Source organism: Cinclus cinclus, chromosome 1 (genome assembly GCF_963662255.1).
Source record: "Cinclus cinclus chromosome 1, bCinCin1.1, whole genome shotgun sequence".
NCBI lineage: Eukaryota > Metazoa > Chordata > Aves > Passeriformes > Cinclidae > Cinclus > Cinclus cinclus.
In genome coordinates, this window is record NC_085046.1 from 22,942,502 (window position 1) to 22,968,246 (window position 25,745).

The window sequence follows — 25,745 nt, forward strand, 5'->3', positions numbered from 1 at the left end:
CGATTTTCTTCAAAATAAAATGTGTCATAATTTTACAGCATGTTAGTTTAAAAGAAACTTATTTTCAACTTCTGCATTAATAAATCCATATGAATATAAATAATCTGATTTAATCACATCTGTCATTTCCAGTTACAGTTTAGCAATTACAAGCAAATACTGGTTACTAAGCTAGAGTCATTTTTTGTCCTGGTTTGAATGTTGTGCCAATCTGTACTTTCCTCTTCTTGGGATTCTGAAAATTATCATATCTGGAAACAAAAAAAAAGATATTAGCAAATTCTTATGAAATATGTTTTTTGTGTCTGCCTCCTCAGATGCATATTAATGCACCACAGAACTCCAGATGTTTAAGTAAATGTTTATGGAAATGGTGACCTGCAGGAGTTATCACTCACAAACCAAACTCAGAGAGCTCTCTGCCCTGCTTCGTTTTATTCCCAGCTTTTTGAGCTCCAAGTCCAAGGAGACACATTCTCCTTTTCAATATGTTTATACTTCTACAGATTATTGCCTTTCCAAAACACAGCAGCTACAAAGACCACTAAGACCACTACAGAGGGCCAAACTCTAGCAATTTGAAAATACAAGGAGCTACTACTAAGTGGAAGCAGGAAGGACCTAGAACTTAAAGAGCCTCTTTGTACTGTTACAGTTCTTAACATAGTACCAGGAGGTTCTGTTCTGTTATTTCCAGGTCTTATATGAATAAGACAAATAACCGGTAAAATACTTTTCCTTTACCACTATGTAGCTTAATATTTCTTAAACAACTGCTGTCAAAAGCTATCAGCTATCTGCTGCCAGTCCCCACATTTATGTAAAACTATTGTGTTTCTGATGTATAAGGAATGTGGCAAGACCACATCTCCACTGAATTCAAAATTACAAAACAAACAAACAAACAAAAACAAACAAAAAACCAACCAAACAAACAAAAAAAACCACAAAAAAACCCTTACAGTTCAGTAAAATGCTTCCAGTCGTCCTGACTAATGGATGGTCTTGTGCCCTGAAGAGCAGTCATCAGATGAGACTGGGTAACAGTTAAAGTTGTTTTGGGAAGCATTGACTGGTTAAGGGTGCTGTCCTCCTTGAAAAGAGAGCCATGAACAGACAATGAAAAAATTCTACAGAAACACAGTGCCATCAATATTATTAAATATGGAACCTCTCTATTCCACGTACAGACAAATGTATTAAAAATACAGTCACAACTTTCCCACGTCCATATTACTAAATAACAGAAATAACTGCTTAATTATATGAATGCTAACATCTGGCTTATTTTCCTCTAATTATGTATCATTTATCTTTGCTACTTTTGTTGCACAGTATTTAATATTACTGAAGAAATTATTTTCTTAAACACCAGGATGTGCATAAAAACAGAGAAGTATTAAGACTAAATAATAGTTTTTAAAAGTGCCATACTCCATTCTTGCTTCTGTAATTGGCCTTGGTAGCATTGATTTCTGTCCTCAGGAGCTCTGCTTGCTGTTCCTGGTTTTCCAGGGAGCCTTCTTGAGAAGCTGCTCTAAGCATTGCAGGTTGTGAGGATGCAACATCTCTCTGAGTGATGCTGGTAAAGTCGTAAGTTATGGAGTTTGGACCGGACAAACATAAAGAGCTCTAAATTGATCACAAAAGGAAATACATTAACTCATCATGTATCCAAAGGAGCAACTCCATTATGAGGAATTCATCTACAATTCAATATACACTTGCCTCCGCTGGCAAAAAGAGTACTTTAAAATATATTACACAGGTAATTTTTTGAACAGAAAGATTTAAATTAATATGCCAAAATGTTTGGGCAAAAGGCCAAATTTGAAAAATGAAGAGTTTCACGTCAAGAAATTATGTAAGGTTTTTTGTAATGGCCCATCTAAAAAAGAATAAAAGTCTGCTAAGTCCATTGCTTTAATTATTTAGGAAAATCAGTGGTTCTGAAATTTGGATGAGTTTATGTAGTTAGCTTTGGAATTTAAATATTCATCACCTCCAAATTCTCTGTGCACTTAATAAGTAAGCACCTATCCAGTTCAACAATTTTAAGAGATCAAAGTACTTGTAGAATCCTTGCTGAAGAATTTTCAGTCAGAGGAAAACTAAGTCTTGAAAGTTATATTAATCGAACCCTATCACCCATAATGCAAGATAAAATATGCCAAAGCACCTTAGCAGTCAGTAGTTACTTCTCTAATGTCAAGTTAAGTTATCTTTGGCTTTAAAAATCAATGCAAGACAGCTTTGAAAACAAAAGTCTAAGAACTTTGATTACTACTTGTAGTAACAGTTCTACAACAGACTGAAATTGATTTTGAAAATGAGTTTCCCATGGATCACACACAATCTCTGAAATCATGTGTTCACTATAAGGAGCTTGGAGGCAACATACCCTGTTCTGCTGACCTGCCAGCCAAGAGAGAGTGAACTGATCACAGTGCAGGTGCTGGGCAGCCAACCTGCACATCCCTACCTGCAAACTAGCCAGAGAACATGCTGCTTTCTGTGCAACATAATGCAGCATCAGAAATTCTGCTTCTTAAAGACAACGATGGAAGTTTAGCTTTAGTTCTGTTCTTTTTCACAATTCCATAGCCTGATTATTCTATTAATGCACAATTTTTTGGGAACTGAAGAAGGTTCATTGATTCTTGAGACTGTAACTTAATTCTTGAAAGCTGGGTTGTCACTCTTTAGTAATAAAATTAAGTTAAAGGAAAAACAACAGACAAACAAACATCAAACTGTTTAAGTGTTAAACTTTGGAAGGGAACAAGCCATTTGACCAGGATAAAATCTAATATGAATGCAATTTGCTTAATTACAAGGTATTAAGCAGTATTCTGGGATTTTAATTTTGAACTCCTGCAAGATTGCAGAGAAGTCCATATTGTATTTTCTCAGATCACGTCCTTCCATCCCCTTCCTCCCTGTGGACTACTAAGTATAATCTGAAGACAGTCTGAAGGTCAAAGCAGACATAATTGTATTTTAAACTGAACCAGGCAAATAGTATGTTTTCTCCTGCTTCTCAACTCAAAACATTAAGTGAATAATTTACCAGTTCTGAAGGAGTTCCATTTCCCAGCTCTGATTCATAAGAGCTTCCAAAATAAAGACGATACATGTTGCACCTTGGATCTTCAGGAAGCAAGTCAGACATGTCTAAAGAAATAAGAGAGTGCTCTAGCCCTGCTTCATCTATTGCTGAATCATCTGAGCCACTGCTGTGGTTCAGAAAAACCATGGAAGAGAGACTGAAGTCACTATCAGAAGTAGATCCAAAATCCTGTAACAAAGAACAGAACATTGCAAGAGTTAACTCAAACTACAATTGGAAATACATTAAAAGATTTGATATACAGTGAAAATGAGAATATCAGTTTACATTTGACTATAGTAGTAATCTGTCTTTCTCTAGGAGAATATTTCCAAGTATTTTGCTAAGAAAATCTAACACCTTTAAGAACTTTCTGTCTTCATGACAGAAAAATAGTTTCAGGAGATAATTTTAAGGTTTTATTGTTTCCACTGTCTCACACCCTCAGTAACAGCAAGTGTTAGGAAGTGTCATGTTATGTGTTGTAGAACTGTACCACTTCTGTCTCAACTTTACCCCCCAAACAAATTAGTATCTTGCGTAAAATGCTCTGGGAGGCTGAAGTGAGTCTACTTTTATAGTGCCTAACTGATGTACTCATTTTTAGTCATAGCCAACACACTTCAAATGCTGATGTGGAAATCAGAATTGCTGCTTTAGACTGGTGTCTGCAAACCTCTTTGATTGTACACTTCTATCAGTCAAAAATTTCTGAGTGCACGCTACCAAGCATATGGATATTATTTGTAAATTATACACATGTACCACTGAAGTTCTAGTATTTTCTTCCTGCACATCAATGGACTGCTTTGTGCTCTCTCTGGGGTGTGTGCACACCAGTCTGGAGACCACTGCTTCAGAAAACAATCTCTTCCTATGATAGATAATCATGAGGTATCAACTGCTTACTGATGCTACAAGTGAAGGGAGTATTAGGGAAGACATGCTGGAGATCGCTTCCTCAGAGCCCAATTCCTTGGTAACAGCTGGGGCAAAAAGAATTCAAGAGGGTCTCCATTTTGAACCCCTGACCCAACCCTTCCTTTTGGCCACCAAGTTATGGAAGCCATCCCTGCTCCTTTCCAGCTAGAACCAGAGGACAGGTGTTAAAAATGTGAAGAGGTGGGGGAACAGAGGTTAAAAGAGGAAGGGTCTGTCAATCACATGCGGGATACAAACCAAGGGTGGAATCCTGTACTTTGGAAGTTCAAGTACGAGATGGTGCCTGGAAGATGAGGCAGAGCCAGCCATTTCAGGTATTGCCATCCTCTTGCCACTTCTCTCCTGACCTCAGTCAAACCCAATCTGCTGGAACAACTCCCCAGAACCCACCAATTTCTTGTTTCCTCCATCATCCAAAAAGTGCCATCTCAAAAGTGAATTTTCTATCTGCTCCTAAGAAATTCAGTGTGGGATCCCTCCTGTCAGTCCTTACGACTGTGATAAACATATTTGGGCTTACATACATCTCTTGAACAATAAATACCTGTCATTAAATGAGAAAAACCTTGTGTTTAGGAAGTATTTAAACCTATCAATTATATTATTTTTGTATTTTTCGGCAAACATTTTAAAATGTTAATCCTCTGTGTAAAAATATAAGGAAACAATTTTACTAAAAAAACCCATTGATACAATTAACTCTTTTAAATATATCAGCATAAAAATAAACAGCAGAGACTTCTTTTATATCAGTTTTATTTACCTGTGTTAAACCTAAATTTAAATTATTATGGATTGCCTCTAATTGGGCATTGTATAATAAAGCTTTTAGGTCAGCCCCTGTGAACTGTTCTGTTTTTGCTGCCAAATCCTGAAAGTCCACATCATTTGCCAAGGACAGGGAATGACTGAGAGCTTTTAAGATTTCATAGCGTGAATTCTGTAAAAAAGGAAAAAAAAAAAAAAAAAGTCAGTAAAGCAACCTGTTGCTTTTCTTGTCCTGACTGTGTGATGGTGCTTTGGCCCTGTCACCAGCCATTTCCTCTCTGAGGGAGAAAGGATATTTTTTCAAGAAGATACTGCCCTAATACTAGAAAGATACCATCCTAAACAAATGTAGTATACAGAGAATATACTTCTCTAGTATATCAAGTATCTGGGATTTTTATATATGAAATACATAAAAATATGAAGGTGAGCTCTGCTCCTCATATGTCCTTTTGTAAAGAAAAGTATGATAAAAAATTTAAATGCTTCTGTTTACCTGAATGATCTTACTCTAAACCAGAAATTTATAATTAAAAAAAAGAAAAAAAGAAAAAAAGAGCAAAAAAAGGGAAAAAAAGAGCAAAAAAAGGGAAAAAAAGAGCAAAAAAAGGGAAAAAAAGAGCAAAAAAAGGGAAAAAAAGAGCAAAAAAAGGGAAAAAAAGAGCAAAAAAAGGGAAAAAAAGAGCAAAAAAAGGGAAAAAAAGAGCAAAAAAAGGGAAAAAAAGAGCAAAAAAAGGGAAAAAAAGAGCAAAAAAAGGGAAAAAAAAGAGCAAAAAAAGGGAAAAAAAGAGCATATCTATGCTCTTAAGGTACAAGATCATCATATGTGTTTTGGAATGAAATGATGTGGTGGTATTTACTAAGTGTGTGAACTAATCTGAAAATAAGCAACGCTAATGTTTTCTCATAAAATGGGGAATCAGGGACACACACTGTACAGCCTCAAAGGACTGACTATGGTTTAAGCAAATGGCAAATCCACTGGACTCATACTTCAAAGAAAGATGGAGAACATTATACACACTACACTGCATCCAATTTCTTTCTGCAGATCAGTACCCTGGTGTTTTAAATTTTTTTAAATCAGCTAGATCCATAGGATATGACTTGATCCAGAAGACTCTAGTAAACAGCCTTTTCTTTCCCCAATTTTATGTGAACACACTGACATTAAAATCAATGAATTTATCCTGTTGTATAACTGGAGCTGGGAAATCAAGTCCACTTTTTCCAAGTTTGAAATGCCACTACATATAAAGAAAAGGAGAACAAAGCCCATTAGTCTGACTTTTTTCCTTGCCTCTCATGTGAAATTATTTGTTTCCTCACCTGATCAGGAGGTGGACAATACAGGCATTTATCCAGTCGACCTGGTCTTAACAAAGCAGGGTCAATCAAATCTGGGCGACTGGTAGCAGCTAGCACATAAACTCCTTAGGAAAGTGCAGAAAAATGCCATTAACATCTGTTAAACTTCTGCACAAAAAGGAGTTCATGGGTGAATTGGTACCTTGCAGGCCTTCCACACCATCTAACTGAGTCAACAGCTGGTTAACCACTCGGTCAGTAACTCCTGTGTTGTCGTGACCTCGGCGAGGAGCAATAGAATCAAACTCATCAAAGAAAACAATACAAGGCTTAGCTGCCTGAGCTCTAAAACAGAAAAAAAAAACCAAAAAACCAATACTTATTTTTCTGTTGAAGAGTCATTCACAGGTAGAATTGCTTAGAAATATTGAAGGTAATTGCTTTTTTGTTTCAGAGAACAGTTGTATTTAATGACAGAACAGAAGATCTGCTTTCTGTAGAATTTAAGAAATTCTGAAAACTGGGCTGCAATAGAATCACAGCTCAAATTTATGACATACTTTACACTCAGTTTATCATTTCTAAGTGCTCAGCTGTCATATTAATATACATGAAAGCTCTAAAATCCAGTGACTGCAGATGAGTTCTTGGCTTACAGAGAGCTAACAAAAAGACTTCCTACATTATAAGTTGAGAAGCAAAGGCTCTGTAGGATATGTTTGCATTAGTGAGCACCGAGGGCCAGTAAGAGCAGATTTGTAAAAAAGAACTACTGGCATTGAGGTCTTCAATACCAAGTTTAATATGACATGGTATTGAGTATGCATTACTACTTGGAGTACAGTCAATCTGAAAGGAATTCAGGCTATGTTTTCCAAGACAGTTCTATAATGTGAACCAATGTACTGTAGCTGGAGAGAACTTGGAGTTCAGATTCAAAAGCACATTCCTCATTGGAGCCAAAATGTGCAGTTCCTTAACAATGATGGCCAGGTTGAACCTACCAAGATATACCCATCTGTTTCAACACAACTGATTATTTCAGATGCTTTTATGATCTGATGCCGTATTGCTCCTCAGACAAAATTATTTACATGTCCTTCAACCTGTGAAATTTATTGGTAACATCACAAATCTTTACAAAACAAACCTGTTAAATATATCTCGGACTGATTGTTCACTTGCTCCAATGTATTTGCTGAGCAGCTCTGGTCCCTGAAAAGATATAATCAAAAAAACAATAGTTAAGACATGTTTCTTAGTTTTAATGTGTAATTCAACATCAGCATATAGTTTGTGTACTTGACTGAACTTTCTTACAATCAAGACAGTGTCATCTCTGAACAGATGAGTCAAGGGATCTAGATAAGCCAGAAGAAATTTTCAAGCATTCCAACTTGTTTAAAAGTAATAATTTCCATTTTTGTACGGTAACAGAACATGTGTTATATTATCTCAAGGCAAAGATTTCCACTGTATTTTAAAAATGTTTAAAATGTATTGCTCAATTTCATTGTCCAGTGGAATCAAAATTTGGTGTCTTTCTACAAAAAAATGAGAAACTAAGAACACCCAATCAAATTTTATAGTTCTGCCTAATGAATACAAAAAAAAAATCTCAGTAATAAAACTCTGAAGTTCTATGAATCATATCCAGAGGGATATCCAGAGACAAGCTAAATTTTATATTGAGTTTTTTACTTTAGTATTTTGCCCCCACAAGCACATAGTTTCAGGTATTATGGAAGGTTATTTCATTCAGTTAATAAAATTAATTAATTAAGCTTAAACTCTTGCTACCTTGATGCTGATGAAATTCATCCCACTCTCTCTCGCAACCACTCCTGCCAACAGTGTTTTTCCTGTTCCAGGTGCTCCATACAGCAAAACTCCTGATCTCTGTCGTATGGGCAGGTTTGCAAATAATTCTGGATACTGAAAAAGAGTTTCAATGTCATATATTCTAAGATAAGCAAGTACTCTGTAATGTACTGTAACATCACTGACTAGTGATGATTTTTGTCTAAACAGAATGCATCTAATTTATTATATCCCCTGTATTATCCCAACAGCTCGTCTGGACTGTTTTTAGTTTACCTGGGGCTGAACTAGGTTCCTAAAATACAAACAAGTGGTATTTTCTACCAAGAGGAAACAGGCTAGAATAGAGATGGACTAGAGCTTTATATTCTCCCTACTGGTAGTTCTAATTTCCTATTTTGATCACGGAATGATATGATCAAATATACCATGCTGTCATTTCTCTGAAGAGTCAATGCTCAATGGCTCATCTCAACATTCAAGTTTTAAGCAATGCAGAAAGGCAAAGCCAAATAAAGTGAGACTGCTGGATTGGTATACATCTGAAAGAAAATACTCCTCTAGCAAAAGCAAAGCAGAAAACAGCTGGAAATGTTGTCTTTACAGAGCCTAATCACATACCCTGCAAGCAAGTGTGGCAACACTCCAGTACTGCAGAGCACCACTTGGTCTGTAGTAAAGCTCAGCCATTGCCTTTTGTATTTGGAAGAGAGAAGGGGAAGCAGGAAGTGTTTTCCAGTAGCTGAAGACAGTTGAAGATTCAAAAGCTACAAAATCATGCCTGTCATCTTTCTATCCAACACTCTCAAAAAATAATTCTTCCCTGCTAACATTATGTACAAAATTCAAGTAACTCATTCAAAGGAACTTACTACCTTTGCAGGTAACATGATGGTATCCCTGAGCATTTGCTTCACATCTCTTAAGCCACCAATCCTGTCCCAGCCAAGGTCTTTAGGTTTATGAAGGCTGACATTTCTCAGAGCTAGTGGAGTAAAATCTTTTAGAGCTTTTTGAAAATCCACAGTTGACAGGTTCAAATCTGCTTTAAAATAAAATGAAAAAAAATGCTGAAAAAAACCCCCAAACACACAGACTGCCTGTAACAAACTTCTTACAATATGTAACAATTAAAGAAATTTTAAACAAAATATAAAAATTGGGGTTTTCTTTCTGTATTATTCCAGTTCTGGATAACAGAAATAAGACTATGAAATATGAGATTTTGTTGTCAACGTACCATCATTATCTGATGCATTCTGGTTAGAAGCACAGGTATGAATGGCACGATCAACCAGCATAGTAAAATCTCTAGCAACAAAACCTTCTGTTTCCTTTGCAATACACTGGAGGTCAAGATCAGAGAAGTCCTTCAGATCAGAATTCAGTTTCTTCTTTATTATGGAATGCAGCATTTCATATCTTTGCTTCTGAAAAACAGAATTGTGCAGCAAGTGTGTACTGACTTTACTATTTATATGGAGTTCAGGAATTCAAACAGTAAATAGGTACAACTTACTAAAATTTCCTTAAATATTTGAGTAACACCAACCATTTAAGTAACAAAACCTAAACAATATAAAAAAATGTTAGTTTTTCAGTGCACTTCAATAAATGCACTGGTTTTATAACTTTAAATACTCACATCACCAGAGCTACTTTAAATTCAGCATTAATAATGAAACATCCCTCCCTCCCCAGACTCTACTGTTTTACATCCGTTTTCTTTTATTTCACAAGAAAAAGAACAATTCATTTTGTCATTATGAGCAGAGAATATGCTTGAGATGCAATATATTGTGCTAGATAAAAACACTTCAAATAATTTGGTCTCTTTTGACATCTTGACTTTTCCAGTGATGTCTCATCCTTATTTGAGTATTAGTACTATAAACAATAAAAGCAGACTTTCAGGAAGTGGGAGAAAGTTAAACTGCATCTAACACAGCATCTCCTCCTGAGCGGCTTTTAATTGCTGGCCTGTGACCAAGGACACACAGACAAGAACAACTCATACTAAAGACAAATGAGTCATTAGGGGATGAGAGTTTCAAAGTATCTGCTTTCTTTTGCATGAAAGTTAATATAGTTCATTCTTCTCTCTATCCATTTTTCTTTTCAAACTGGACTATGTTCAAAAGTAGAGGGATAGTATTAATATGGAAACAAACCTAACACTGTCCAATAAAATTAACATTTAGTTTTAATAACATTTTTAAAATACATGTTCTAGGACATACTTATTTCATTGAGCTGTGAAAAAACACACATTTAATTTAATTTCTCTAACTTGATGACTTACATGTTTTACAAAGCTGCTCCTTCAGCATCCCCTTAGAGGAAACAAGGACACATGCATATCTCACCTGTTTTAGACAACCTGATTTGTTTTATGTTGAACTGAAATATCCTCTGAATACACCCTTCTCTTACCAGTGAAGAGTGGGGCCAACTGTGAGTTTCCACTGGATTACTTTTGGTTTTTTAAAAACTTTATAATGACAGATACAAGTTCTGAGGTATTTAAGTATCACAAAAGAACTTCTAAAATTTCCAGATTTTTTTCTCATCGTCAGGTGTAACCCACTATTTTTGCAGCTGTTCCAGTATCATATTTGAGGCTGCTGGGAAGGCAAACAACATTTAAACTATTTTTATTTCTATTTACCTGATCTGGAGGTCGGATACATTCAAAGCACTGAAATACATGAGTTCCTTGTGCTGAAACCAATGAAGGATGAAGGGAATGCTCAGACTGACTCGTGGCAATTAATGCAATCAAGCTCCCCATGGAAATAATTTCTTTCATCAGATCTTTCAAAACTAAACACAGAAGATATTGCTGCGTGAATTGCAAAAGAACAAAAGTAGCCCTAACACAAAGACTAGCATTAGTGCAAACAAATATAACAGCTTTGTAACATACTATTTTTATTCCCGTGTTTACAGTTGTTTTTCAAACTAGGAAAAAAAAAAGAAAGAGATAGTGATTCTCTCTAGGACAGTACATTCCATTAAGAAAATGCCATCAGAAGTGCTTTTTAAAAGCAGATTTTGTAACGTCACCTATGGCATCTACTTTTGTGTGCTATTACTCTCTCCAGGCAAACAAACAAACAAAAAGTTATAAGAAAGAACCCACAGATATTAAGCCTAGAAAATTAGCTCTCCAGGAGAAAGGTAATACATAAAAATAAATAAAATTAAGGATGCAAGGTAGATCTTCAAGAAAAAAAATCTTTAAAACTCTAAAGCTCTGTTGTATACATTATACCTTAAAGTAAAAGTAATAAAAAAACCCAAACAATTCTGCATGCAATTTAGCACATTTTTAAGGAAGAAATTACAGTAAGATTTTCTGAATTTCTAAAGTATTTCAGTAAAAATTATGCCAACTCTGTCAAACTGAGCTAAGAAATGGAAGGCATTTTTTGCTGTGGCTTTATTAATCTTGGTCCTTTAGATTTAATTTGCAACTTAGCATTGTCTAGACCTTCAGGAATAAAAGGGAACCACATACAAGATTTCAAATTGATCATCTTATTTTTAACATTTGTGGATTGTTACACTGTAAAACAGAACAGAAGTTCTACAATGTATACCAAGTAGGATGATAAAAAAGTACTCATCTAAAAGAAGCTGGTTTTCAATAACACTAAGTATCAAATTGACGTATCACTGTAATTATAAATAATAATAATTTTGGAAAACAAAATATCAATTTATCAGTAATAATCAGTTAGAGGTTCATCTGTACTTTGCAATCATATGCAACATTTCTGAGCGTACAAGCAATATAAAAAACAACAGAAAAGCCTCAAGCACTGGCAGTGGTACTGACAAGAGGCAGTACCAGCAGCAGCAGGGGTGGATGCACATTGGTAAGGACTACTCCAAGATCCAGAGTGCATTATTTTGATTTATCTAGGGGTCCACAAATGCCTACATACCATAATTTCTGAGTCTCTGCCTGAATATAACATGGTCCAGAAGCAATAATGATACAGACAGCTTTGTTCAGGTAGGACAGTACAGCTCAGGTGTAAGAAATTTTCAGTTGCATTATACTTCTATTCAGACAATGGGAGAACAGTATTACCATAAGCAAGTCTATTGCTTTGAACTGTTTCAGGGCTGTTCTCATGCTCTGGTGTAGAAGGTACTCCAACAATGTGATCAAGATCATCCATCAAAAGAATGGATGGTTGTCTCCATGCTGCCTCTAAAAAAGCTTCTTCCACGTGTTTCCTTATGTTTACTAATCTTTTTCCTAAAACAAAATACTATTAGAATGACACAAAACATCAGGAAAAAAATCAGACTGACTACATCTTGCTCACAACGTTTTGTCTATTTTGACTTCGCATCTATAAATCCAGATACCAAGATTAAACTAGAGTCAACAATCACTAAAGAAAAGAGTGCACATCTTCAATCAAAAAAGCACTAGAAGGTTCCACATGTTCTAAAATGAGATTAATCATCTTTTACTAACCACTGTAGAAGCCTACAAGTCTAATTCCCAGACAGTTAAAACCAGAGAAATATCAGCAGCATTTTAAAATAGCTACTAAAGAATCCTGCAATTGGAAGAATTTTCCAGAGCAAAAGACCTTTTTATTATCAATCTCATTATCAATCTTTCTCCTTTCCTCTGATGCAAGGAACTCCAGCTTAAGTAGTGATTTAAGCAAAAGGAATATAGTGAGGAAATATAAAGGCTCCATAAGAAACAGTTGTGTATTTTCTGCCCTTTAAACAGCAAGACTGTTTAGAAAAGCCAGTGAAATTCAAGAACAGAAGAATGGCTCCTTTGTGCTCTTCCATCTTTGTGCAAAATAATTATTTTGAACTCACAAAGCCTAAGTAGTCATCTCATCTATAATCACGAGTGTTACATGCCTCTTGCCAAATACACTAGGTTAATAAATATGCCACCATAATTCAGGTTTCAGTTGGTCGTTCAATCCTTCTTTGGTGCCTGTGTTATCCTTTAACTGAGTACAGGTATCCTTTAACACTTATGGTTTGTTAATAAAACATTGGTTTCAGCTAGCACAGCTGAAAAACACACAGTTCAATTTTTGCAACTTCTTCCTATTTTGTACCAATTAGAAAATAGCATGGCAAGCATGGTTTAAATTGGTGGTGTATGTGGAACAGAAACTGATAGAAATGTGAAATAAACTTACAGTAGCTGTATTTTTGTCAGATTGTTGAAGATACTAATTGTAGGACATAAAACATCCTTGCAAAACCAGCAAAAATGTTAGAAAAATTATTCAGACCAAATATAGTAACTTCATAACTGTGTCTCTTTATTGTACAGCAAACATTTGAGATTAAAATAAGCTATTATCATACCTCTTAAAGCTTTACAATCAATTACTTCTATATGAGCATCCAGTCTAGTGAAAGCTTCTTTGCAGATGGCCTTTGCTAATGTTGACTTTCCACTTCCCTACAAAAATAAATGTGAGTCGAAGTAAATTGACAGAACCAATATGTTTCTTGTCAATGTTTTTGTCACAGTATGTACCAGTCAACGAGCTGGGGAAGCTGTGCACACATTGGGTTTATTCCTCAGTGAAAGTATATACGTATTCTGCCTCTCTATCACTCGGTAGGGACCAAAGCCCTAGAGTGAAATAAAGATAAATTCAGAGTGGATACATGCAGTACAGTGTTCTGATTCCACTGAGTTCAGTGTTAAGATATCTGCTAGGTTCAGTGACATATGGGTATTATATGGATCCCTGCAAGAGGTAACAGGAAAATAACAGTATCAACTCCACTGCTATTTTATGTTAGAACACAAGAGAAAATATATGCCTATTTTCACTCAACTACTCCAAAGACAAGAGGTGCTTATCATAATATAAATACAAAGATTAATCCCCAATTGAAATTACATTGGTAGCAATCTTCAAAACACACGTGTGTATGTATATATATGCATAGACACACATGGACATGTGTGTGTGTGTGTGTGTGTGTGTGTGATGATGTTTTACTGAATTATTTCTGTTCAGTTAACTGCTCTTTTTTCATATTGTTCATTATTATTTGGAATGTGCATAGTACCAAAGAAAACTAACATCAACCAGTTTGTAACTATGGAAAACAATGTGCAAGGGTTTGCAGGGGAAAGCAGAAGTGAGTACCTTTCCTCCTGTGAGAAGCACCCCTCCACTTCGCAGTCCCACAGCATTAGCAGCCAGCTTTTGAGATAAAGGACGCCCCAGAAGACTGTGGCTTATGTGTTCAAATAAAGATGTCCCTAATTTGTCCACTCCTCTGTAGGGGAAAGGAAACATTAAATGGCCTAGGGTAGCATCAGTGCACCTTCTGTAGGCAGTAAAAGCTTGCACTATGAGGAAATTAGAATGCTGACAGACTGTATTCTCAGTTGCCTTTCCCAGCACTGACAGCATGCTACCACAACACTCCAAGTTTCTCATGTCTCCTCTGCCCCATCCCTTCACATTTGCTACACAGTATCACTGTTTTCCCTTTCACTTATGACCACAGCATCCTGCATTTCTCTCCTCAGCTCGGATTTTGACAGAATTTTTAGGACCTACAGTTGAGATCCTTATTGTTAAATGTCTGAACAAATAAACAAATTGAAGTTACTGGGGGACATGGACTGGCAGACTGCAACTTCTAAATTTTTTTTCATTTAAACATTCCAGCTAAAACCACCCCACTGTCCCTCGCAGCTATGTAGAAGTCTGTTCATACTACTTAGAACAGCAAACACTGCTGAACTATCAGTATTTCCTCTAAAGCTTGGTTCTGAGTTTCCATGCTGAGGTAGTCCCAGTTCTGAGACTTTCCACCCTACTGCCAGACATGCCAAAATTTTCAGTACATGAGTACCTTTAGACACATGAAGTTTTGTATTCACTGCAGTAAGACCATTTAAGGACAAAATTACCCATCTGCATAAACTAGAATAAAGTCTGAACATTATACAAGCCAAAATATGCACAATTTTTCTTAGATCTGGCATAGTTTCCAAAAAGTTTGCATTTCCAACAATGTTATTTTTTTCTAATTCTCATTCCCATTCCCTCCCACCTTTTTTCTACGAAAATTTCTCACCCTAAATCGCTTAGTTTGTGGTATGGAAGGTTCTTGGCTCTATCAGGCATAGATGGCTGGTTGTCATCATCAGCTTTTCTACTTAAAGGATGCAAAAGTACCTATAAGAAAGGAGAGTTAGGACATTAGATTAAATACAGCTATAGAAAAAGGCTATGGAGTGACCAGCCATTTCTAGAACTGTGCAAAGACAACACTGCATGTATACTTTGCTGTGCTTGAAAGAAAGGAGAACTGTTGAAATGGAAGAGATACAACTACTTCCAAAAGGCAATCTAGTGTTGACAGTAATTTAATAATGCAACATTAGATTTTGGGCCATGTGTTGTTTATACTAGACTGTGCAGCCCACTGTCTCTTCCCCTACCTGCAGCTTGCTCCTTCTCCTGTGCCATCCCCTGTCCTGCTGGCAGGAGAGCTCAAGAGGCAGAATAGTGAAACTGGTCAGGAATCTGACTAGGTGGAAAGTAACTTGACAAAATATCTGGCAGGAATTTTTCCATCTTGTTCACCAGGGAGCTAGTATAGAAAGCTGGGCAGGCAAACAGGGGTTGCAGAAGTTCACAGGTAAGAACAGGCAAGTAAGAGATGTTGGAACAGCTATTAAGAAATGCATTTTGCTTTTTCATTTTAGTTCCAATCACTTGAACAACTTCTAGAAGCCTTATTATACTTTACTACTAATAAAAGAAAGCTCGTTCTATTATTTTTTAACAGCAATTCTAAATCTTGCAGAAAAGTTCTATTCTAAACAGCCATAAAACACCTTTAATTCCCCACTAAAATACACTGTATGTTTAAAAAGAAAAAAAAATTATCGCACTCCTATAACCATAACCCTGAGGTAATGGGCAGTGGATCAACTGGAATTCTAATGGAAGCAGTAATTCTAATATTAAATAGAAATATTTATTCTCCTCAGAATTGAAATATGGAAGAAACAGAAGGCACAGAAACTGTATCAGAGAAAAGGCAGGGTAAGTGTGGTCAGTTTGAATAGGGAATATGTCTCATCTTTGCCAGAACAAGCTCCTGGTCCTGCCAGATACACTGGGAAGTGGTGTAGTCACCACGGGAGAGAACAAATGAGTATAAGGATGGTACATATAAAAATAAATATAAGGATGTTCAAACTTGGACAATACTGACTTTCCTCTCTTCTAACTGGTTTTTCTGAGAGTTTGATGTGTGAACTCTATGACACTCAGTGACAAGCATGGCATGCCTGAAATTTCAAGCTACAAAATGACAAAGGATGCAGATACAATTTAATCAATTAAGTGACATTATTTACTTTAAGAGGAAAACTGAAATATATTATATACAAAATGCAATATATTTTTAACAAGTATAACAATTTAAATTACTTGATACCTGATACTATGTGATATTTACTTGTATATTTGTCTTTTGCAGCAAACTGGGACTCAGTATGAAAATATTCTCAGACTTATTTTCTTCAGTGCATGTGGGATGTGCTGCACTAAGGACAAACTCCTCCATTCCTGTAAAAGCACAATGAAAAACTATTAAAACTCTAAATAAATTCAGTTTTCATTCCTCACAAGATAAGACTGATTAGAATATTGCCACAATAAAATCTAAAATGAAAGAATAAAAAAGGTTAATCATTAAAGGGTAACTCAAGCTTACACTTTAAGTGTGAAGAGGTATCAGTTATGTTAAAAGGTGTATAGAAAAATTAACTGGCATACTGACTAAGTAAATTCCATAGTAGACAGGACAGTATTATCCTTGCCTTCTTTAACAGACAGATGTACACAGTCTGTGCTTGTCATTATCCATGGGTGATCATCAGTAGTGGAATCCTGCAGCCAAGAACTGAATGCACATTTAACATCATCTTCGTGCATATCTTTATGCTAAATAGGAAAAATGAAGAAAGTAAATAAAACAAAGCCAGGTGTTCAGAAGTAAAAACATTTTCTCCCTATGCATGAGGCATTTGTTTCTCTTATGGCAGCAGAGTGATGGAAGAAGACGTAAGAATTTTATTAATTTAGGAAACAGCATTTTGCCAACAAACACCACTTCTATCAACTGCTCTAGGGAAAGCATCTGTGCAGCCCCTGCTATAGCCACAGCTGAATATTAGACCACTTCTAAATATTTTTCCCTCAGAACATTGATATAAGGGTGAGGAAAGGCTTCTATTTTTGTTTTACTTATCTGCCTTCCCAGAACCAAGGGCACTGCTCAGACCCTGGGTTTGAAGATATGCACTGATAACAACCTGAAACTTATTCCAGATGTTCACTACACCCCTCTCTTCCCGGTATACCCTTTTCCTATAAAAAGAACCCTGGGCTTATCCAGTTCAGGGGCATCATCAACAACCTTCAACAGCCAGGCAGAGACCTAGCAACTTATCCCAGATCACCTAGATAACTGGAATAGGAAAAGAAATTGAGTCTAAATCCTGTATCTCTTAGCTAAGTTCCTAATCGCATAATTCCCATGTAGAAAAGGGGGAATCAATGAAGATACTGGAAGCAGTGTTCAGAAAAGAAAATGAAAGTTACTGTAACAATTTTTTCTGCATTTGTCTGGTTTTTTTCCCAAGAACTAAAGAAACCTTTAACTGAGTTAGAAAGGAAAAGAAGAAATCTGTATTTAAAATATACAAGTGCACACATAATTACTTTATTTACAATTTTAGCAGACTAATGCCAGACTGTAACAGAATTTTCTGAGTTGGAAGGGACCCATAAGGATGATGATGATGATAACAATAATAATAATCCTTTTATATCCAATAAAAAAAATTAATGCAGTTCTTCTGTAGATAAGAAATCAAGTTAGAATATTGGGGATGAAACACAAACCTACCTAAGCCTTGCTATGAGGCAAGTGCTGCATTTAAAGCTTTGAGAAGGAGCTAAAATGGGAAATAATCAGGCCAGCATTACACAAGTTACAAAGAAATACATAACTCCACAGATACATGGGATGGGCTGTGAGAATTGCTAAGTATGTTCCCACTGCCACAGATGGTCACTCAGAATATGTCTCCCTTACAGAAAAATTAAGGCATTCAACGATGTAACTTAAAAAAATAAATATTAACAATTAGGAAAAGAAAAAAAACCAAAAAGCTAAACAGCACATAAAAATTATGATACTTCCATTACCATTGTCTGGGCACTGTAGTGTTGGAAAAATTTAGGCACGTCTTCTCCCAGAAGACTTAAACTGGATATTTATTCCATAACTCTATGACGCTTTTTCTGTTTTGTGTTTCTTTTATAGGCCTAAAGGCATACACTTAATATTTGCTAGGCTTGAACCCATGTTAATGTACTTCAAATGAAGGTCTGATGCAAAATTATTATTGATTATTGTTGCTATTTTGACAGTGATTTTTTTTTTTATACTTGAGTCCTAACTTAACAAAAAATGTATATTTTCCCTACCAATGCCATGTCTCCATGTCAACATCCTTTTTAATAAGAAAGACATCAGAAATTCCCAAACTTTGAGAATAATGGAAAACCCTATGACTCTTAAATGTGCTATGAGTCAGAAGTGCTATATCCTTTAATAGTTTGAGGAAAACAACAAGTCAAAATTCAGAAGTTCAATTTTCTCCATCCTCTGTGATATCTATCAGTTCCTTTAAAATTTGCAATGCAACTATCTGGAGATATCTACCAAGAGCAACCCAAAACTTAATGGCTTGGTATTTACAATGCATTGATCAAAATACAAATGCTAGATAAGCTCTGTTTAAGTATACCATAGCAACCTATTAACCTAAATTTACATAGTCAAAAGAAAAAATAAGAAATTATGCAAAAAAAAAAAATCCTTTGGAATTATTTCTATAGTCAACAATAGACAATTCCAGATCATCAGCTAACAAATTAAAACAAATAAACACAACACCCACCACAATTTGACCAGAGCAACATTATCAGTTTCCCAATATACGAACAAGTATGTGACCAGTAATATCAACTCACTAAGTTCTGTTTGGGCTGCAGTGTAAGAGATACAGGAATTTTAGGAATAGATTCAACTGACTTAATTCGGACTGTTGAATGCATTTCAATATGTAGCTTTTTTCTCAGACCATCTGCAATCTGAAATATTTAAAACAAAAGCAAAAAAAAGAAGTATTAGAAGGTAAACTAGTTATAACATTGCATATATAATACTACATAAATTTCTCCATCACTAATAGAAGCTCAAGAGAATTAAGAAGGAATTTATAACATTGACAGTGATATCCAAATTTTACTCTTACATGCATACTTCTAGTTACTTTTCATCCTATTTGTGAAAGTGGTGACTACAGCTGACCTTCTTCTAACTTAATAAATCCAAAAGCCCAGAAAATAAGTAGAGGAAACTCTTTGAACCTTGCAAGAATGCTCTTAGTATAGGAGAAAAACAATTTCATTTCAGTTGCTGATTAAAATTAATTTTACATGGGCAGGTAAATATCCATAGACCATTACAGAGACCAAAACCTGCAGCACAGAGACAGAAAATCCAGTCTCCCTAAATCATACCAGTCAGTTTGCTCTTTCAAGGAAACTCCTTTTCAATCTGTGTCATTTTAAAACACCAATCTGAAAACATCTCGTAAATATTTCTTAACTGTGAGAGACTTTTTTGATGATTGGTGGCATTTGGAAAATTATTAGGTCAGTCAAAAGATTTCATGGCAAAGAGCACTGCAGGCTCTTGTTCTCATTCTTAACACAGCAATGAGTGAATGGTGAGAAATGTATCACGTCAAAATAGTCAAGGGGTGATTTGGAGCACACTTTGTCTGTTTTTGTTGATCCCACATGTGCTTCCAGGAAAGAAAGCACATAATCAGGCAGTAGTTCTATCAGAACAAGCTGAAGCATCAGTATGTCCATACCCAGACTTGTGTGACCTGGCAAAATGGTGGATGAAAACTAGAACAGTTTAAATTATACCAGCTGGTTATTTGATATTAATCTTCAATATGCACTTTAAAGAGTGTATAAAGGACTCACAAACATTATGTAGCACTAGAGTATGCCATCCCATTACCTTACAGTTTGATGACCCCTAGGTCAAGGCACATTTCAAAGAGTTAACTGATGAAGAGTCTTATGCAGTACTGAATGTATATAGATACTTTCGCTTTCTCATTAATACAATGGCTACCCACAGATTGTGAAGAAAGCATACACTCCCTTCAGAAATGAAGCATTTTCCTCATTTGGTGTAAAAATGCTAAGTGTGCAGAAACCCCGAGTACACTACATATCTTGGAGGATGATGGTAAGTAATGTAGTCCAGAATAAGTACAAAGCACAGTTTTAGGAAACAGTACTTGGTTTTAGTAAACTCAAGAGATTAACACAAAGTCTACAGCCCAAAACCGCATGTTAAGTAGCCAGTTCACGACTATCCAATACAAAATATTATAAAATAAAAAGCCCAAAATATGGAGTGCTCAAACTGACCCAAACTCTTCCAACATGCAGGGCTTCCCCATCGTGGCCATACTCTATGACACTCTTTAGGTCTTCAAATCCATTCCAAATTATTTGAACAACAGATCCCTCACTGGATGCTTGACTGCTACTAGAATTAGAAGGATTTTTGTCTTGTGTACTAGTCAAATGATTTTGCTTTTCAAGTGGCAGATTTTGTTTTGCTTCTTGATGACGCTGTCTTGGGGAAAGCAGCTCATTAATTCTCCCATATGATACTACAGGATTTGGATCCAAATCAACATATTCTAAATTCCATGGAAAAACGTGAACAGCATTGCATTTCAGAAATTCATGAGCGGTGGATAGATTCTGTACGCTGGGAGGCTGGGACTGACATACTCTAAAAATGGAATCCATGTGGATTAAGTTCAGCAGCTTGTCTTTGAAGGTGCTCATTTCAATGTTATCACACAAAGTCTTTTGTTTTGGCTCAGCTGTATTAGAGAAAATGTTCCCTATGAAATTCCATATATTTGGGAGAACATTTGAGCCAAACATCATGTTTGCATCAGCCTTACTCTGTTCAAGGACTCCAGACTTTAAGTAAGGTTGTTTGGCAAAAGGATCCCTTAATGTTTCTTCTTGTTCCATGTTATTTTTCACAAAATTTTTGAGCAAGATGTCACGTTCTGTGGCAGGTGTGCTGGTGATATTCTCCTCAGGTCCATGTGTTTTGGGACATACCAGAAGCTCCGTACATGGCTCTAATCTCCCATATGGGGCTGCTGGCACAAGTGTACCTAAGTATGAGCAAAAGATGCCAATGAATGCATCCACCCCTGCAAAGCAGCTTATGGGAGGTGCCCCGAGAGCCTTGAGCGCTCCTTACCGACTCTGATGTAAACATGGGTGTGCTGCTCAACCCAGACAGGAAAGATGGCTCTTGGAAACACCACTCGAATCTGGTCAAGAAGATGTCTCTCAAGGGAGGAAGCATGCAGTTCCTGGGAAAAAGTGATACCATTATAAATTAAATACTGCATGCATTTTTAACATTTGTTTGAAGAAAAATATCTGAATGTCTCTTTCTAATACACTACTTGAAATATAAAATACAACTAAACTCTACCACATTTAGTATTTTCATAGAGGCTGAAAAGAATGGGGCATTGTGCAAAAAACTGCCTTGAGTCAGAATCTCTGTCATCTGTAAGACGAGAATGTGAACAATGAAAGAGGTTTTATTACCAGAATTTCCCAATCATCTGCTGTAAGTGGTTCCACCTCTACTTGCTGACAGGAGGACACATGGGAACAGGGTTCAAGAAACACCTGGCAAAAGTAACACCAAAATATTTAACTCCTTATTTTAAAATATAGAAAAGGTTCATCTTTACTTCAACTAGAAAACTGACATCTCGTTCATTATATGTTTTTGTTACTTAAAACACACACCATCCTAATAAGCAGTGAATATTAAAAGCATCGGGAGTTGTATCAGTTAATAAATGTGATTAAAAATCAATTTTTAATACACCTTGATCATATAACCATCCTTCCACTTTTTAATCTTTATTTTTAAATCCTCAGGATTTTAGAAAGCTGAAAAATTCATTCACTTGTGCATACATTTAGAACCAGCTGAAAAATAAGGAAAAAGTACAATAGAAAACCAAGACCAGCTCCTTAATGAATGGTTTCATAGGAAGCAGTCCCATCTCCCCAGAATAGTTTTGATATCATGTGAATCAGGAGGAATGGTAAAAGCTGTTGTGGCTTAGTTCTTTCAGAATGCGTTAAATACAGACTTCGAAAGTCACTTTTTACCAAAGGTTTCATTTGACCAAAACAAAAAACAAACAAAAAAAAAAAAAAAAAAAAAAAAAAAAAAAAAAAAAAAACAATTTGCAAACAACATCTTCCAATTAATTTTCAAAGAAACATCATTAATTTTTTCCTGAGATAAAACTAGTTACCTATCCTCCGAGAGAATTATGCTTGTAATTACAATGTAATTTCACATTAGCAAAAAAGTAACAATCAGATTTGAAATCCTATGTCCTTAGTCTGAAGCAATAAATGAGAATACCTTTTCCCCAGCACAGCAAATAGAAGATACACAGCAAACATGTAACTCCTGAATCCAAAACAATGGTGAAACTATCTAATTAATCATGTATTTATTGGACTGTAGAGATGATTATTCCCAGATAATAGCTGGGTGAGATCCTCTTAGGTTTCCTTTATCAATTGTTTTTCTGTTGAAGGCTATTAATTGCTAGAACTAAAAAGGCTAGATGCCTGGCTGCTCAACTACTAACTTGGAAATTTCTGCAAACAGACACATAATTTCTAGAGAAAATACATTTAAAAAGTAATGAAGGAAAGAATACACTGCTCTGAGTCACATTCTTTGATGTCTTCTATTATGTTGAACAAAATTCTGCATATAAGAGAATAGGCAAATATGGATATACTACACAATAACACTGTGCAAAGCAGTACTTTTCTATTCATGTTTGCTTAAATGTCCACCTATTAGTAGAAGATAAATCCTTTGATTTTGAGATTTTAGTAGTCCCACATCAGAAAACCCTGTCTGCCTCTTGGGCATCTCTGACTTCTGCTAAATGAGAGAGTAGTTTATGAAAAGTTTAACAGAGTGATCAAGAGTAAGAGGTGAATGTACAAGAAGTAGATAGATACACAGATAGATAAACAGACAAATAGATATTCATAAGGGGTGAATACCAATATTGTAAGAGAAAGGGACACATGGTACAGGGGTAAAAAAAGGCATGAAAAGTTAAACCCCAAGTAAGTTAAACAAGAATATGCAGAAAGTCAATAGCTACTTTGAAACAACAAACTCCAAGCAAATTATTCCCATTCCAAATTTTTCAACTGCTTAAAAGTGTACTTTCTAAAAATTAATGTCACTGAAGATAGTTGTTCCAGCCCTGCAAAGACCTACCCACAAGCCTATCCTAACATTGTTTAGGCAGTTGTTAATGGTTTAATGAGCAAATCTTTTTATATTCAATAAATTTCATGACAGTTAACTTTTCTCATGAGCAGATGTAAATGAAGCAACTGTCTAAATACAGGAAACAAGGTCATAGCTAACTCATGAAGTATTAACTTTTCACTTATTTTCCAATATAATCTTTATTTAAACAGAAAACAAAGACAGCATTTCAAACCTGTTCGCCATCTGTGATGCCAAGTTTCTCTGCCAAATGTCTATTAATCTCTGCAATATTTTCACCCTGGTGACCTCGATGCCTGGTTTCCATCCAGCTCAAAAATACTGGTTGATGACCACAGGATACTTTCACAGCTTGGCCCTATGAGTTTCAAAGAAAATAAATTCATAGAAAACCAGCTAAATAAGATGACTATTAGAAAACCTAAACCGTATTTGATTAGAGAGATCAAAGGAATTAAAGATATTATCTGGATTTTATGCCTTGTTTGCACAACTCTCAACATGGAAGTGACTGTTGGTTTCAATTCTTTAACAGCTTTCTATTTTTATGGACTATTTCTAAGTAAGAAAATTATTTCTTTTTTCTTTCTTCTACATGATAGGGTATCAAAAATATTTTACAGGAATGTGTAACTGCACATTTGTATTGCCCAAATGAGGAAAAGAAATAAACATATACTTAGTTTTCACAAAACCTATAACATTTACATGGTCTTCAAGAGTGCTTCCGTGACATAACTGAAGTAAGTCAAAAATCGTATTAACTCAGACCAAAATGATCAATCAATCTGTTTCAGAACTGCACAGGTATTTTGATGTCAAACTGAAGAACTTATCTAACATCTTCTGCAATTAGATTCAGCTTTTGATTTCATTTATCCCCTTTTTAACATTTTTATTCATGAGATGTATTTAAGATGCTACTTCTATCAAGTTTTCTGAGATTCTATCTTTTCATTTAGCAGTTCATGTTAACCAAGAGCAGGAGTGCACCATAACAGTGTACAGAATGACACTACAAGACTTCAAAACAACTGCACTCCTTTCTCATTTCTTTTGCCAGCAGATCTGTAAAACACTCAGAAATTGCAGCTGAAATGAACCTCACATTCAATACTGCATTTCTTCCAATTCCACCAACCTCCTTCTACTATCCCAAAGATGAACGAGCAGGTTTTTTACACACCTACGTTGTTTTCCTGTTGTGAAATGCCCTTTTTGGCCTTGAGAAATCAGGCTACCCACGCCGAGGGAGGCCTGCTCAGCCCACAGGGGCTGTGCGAGAACTCCTGAGCTTTGCTCGCACCTTTCTCGGCTCGTTCCTGCCAATTTCCACCCTGTTCTACTGAAGCTCTTAGTTCTGTGCTCATGGCACAAGAGGCACACGGCGTCTCTCCTCCCGTTTCCACGTGTGAAATGTTATCTACAGTGTAAGGTGCATTCCCCGCAGCTGACCCCGCGTCCTCAGCAGGGCTCTGCATGACGGGAGCGCCTTTCTACAGTGACACAATTTATGTACACCAAGAATGAGGATTCTGCATGGATTTGTCACCTCTTCTCCTACCTGAGTTAAATATTTACACATTATTCGCTTCATGCTAGCACGCTACGGGGAAAACTGGTATGAAGTGGGGAGTGTTGAGAGAGACGCAGATGCCCACAGTCCCAGACTAGGTCGAGGAAGAAAAATTCCCGCGTTTTATTAGGAATGGATGACGATACTGGTACACGCAGGAGGTGAAGGAAGGAGGGGTTCCCCGATGTCTCCCTGTGAGGGGTCCCGGCTACAGGGAGGGCTGAGTCGTGAGGGAAGGGAGGAGGGCTCTGTATCGCCACGGCAACAGGACACGGGGGTGCGCTCACGGAATCCTCCCTGCCTGCCTGAGGCGTCCCTGCGCCCGGGCCCCGAGCGGCGCCGCCCCGGTACCTGCTGCAGGCGGAGGAGCGAGGCCAGCGCGGGCGGCAGGTGCAGGAAGCAGTCGCGGGTCCCGCTCAGGACGATGGTGGCGGTGGCTCCACCGGGGTCGCCACAGCCCCACATGGCCACGGCCACCCGGCCCTGCGCGCCCGCTCCGCTCGGGCGCGGAGTCGCCTGCCAGGCGCGCGCGGGGGTAATGCGCCCTGCCACCCCCGGGGCAATGGTACAACCCACTGCCGGCCAATGCGGGTGCAGCATTTCCCCGCCGCCTGCCTCTGATTGGCTCGTTCGCCGCTGACTGCGGTTCTTCCTCCCCTCTGCACGGAGAGAGCCAATGGGGGC

At 36.7% G+C, this 25,745-nt stretch overlaps 1 protein-coding gene across 1 annotated transcript; it reads right to left on the reverse strand.

Moving 5' to 3' along the window:
* Positions 1 to 25,527, reverse strand: PEX1 (peroxisomal biogenesis factor 1). The gene is made up of 24 exons (XM_062507825.1): positions 25,413 to 25,527; positions 23,700 to 23,843; positions 21,745 to 21,828; positions 21,386 to 21,500; positions 20,524 to 21,296; positions 19,039 to 19,158; positions 16,815 to 16,938; positions 16,451 to 16,560; positions 15,056 to 15,156; positions 14,113 to 14,245; positions 13,313 to 13,409; positions 12,048 to 12,218; positions 10,617 to 10,771; positions 9,189 to 9,378; positions 8,824 to 8,990; positions 7,928 to 8,062; positions 7,278 to 7,342; positions 6,330 to 6,472; positions 6,149 to 6,252; positions 4,815 to 4,991; positions 3,071 to 3,298; positions 1,435 to 1,632; positions 963 to 1,093; positions 1 to 251 (listed from the first exon to the last, which is right to left on the reverse strand). The coding sequence occupies exons 1-24, from the start codon at positions 25,524 to 25,526 to the stop codon at positions 167 to 169; spliced, it is 3,864 nt and encodes a 1,287-aa protein (XP_062363809.1). The 5' UTR covers position 25,527; the 3' UTR covers positions 1 to 166.
* Between the last annotated feature and the right edge of the window lie 218 nt (positions 25,528 to 25,745).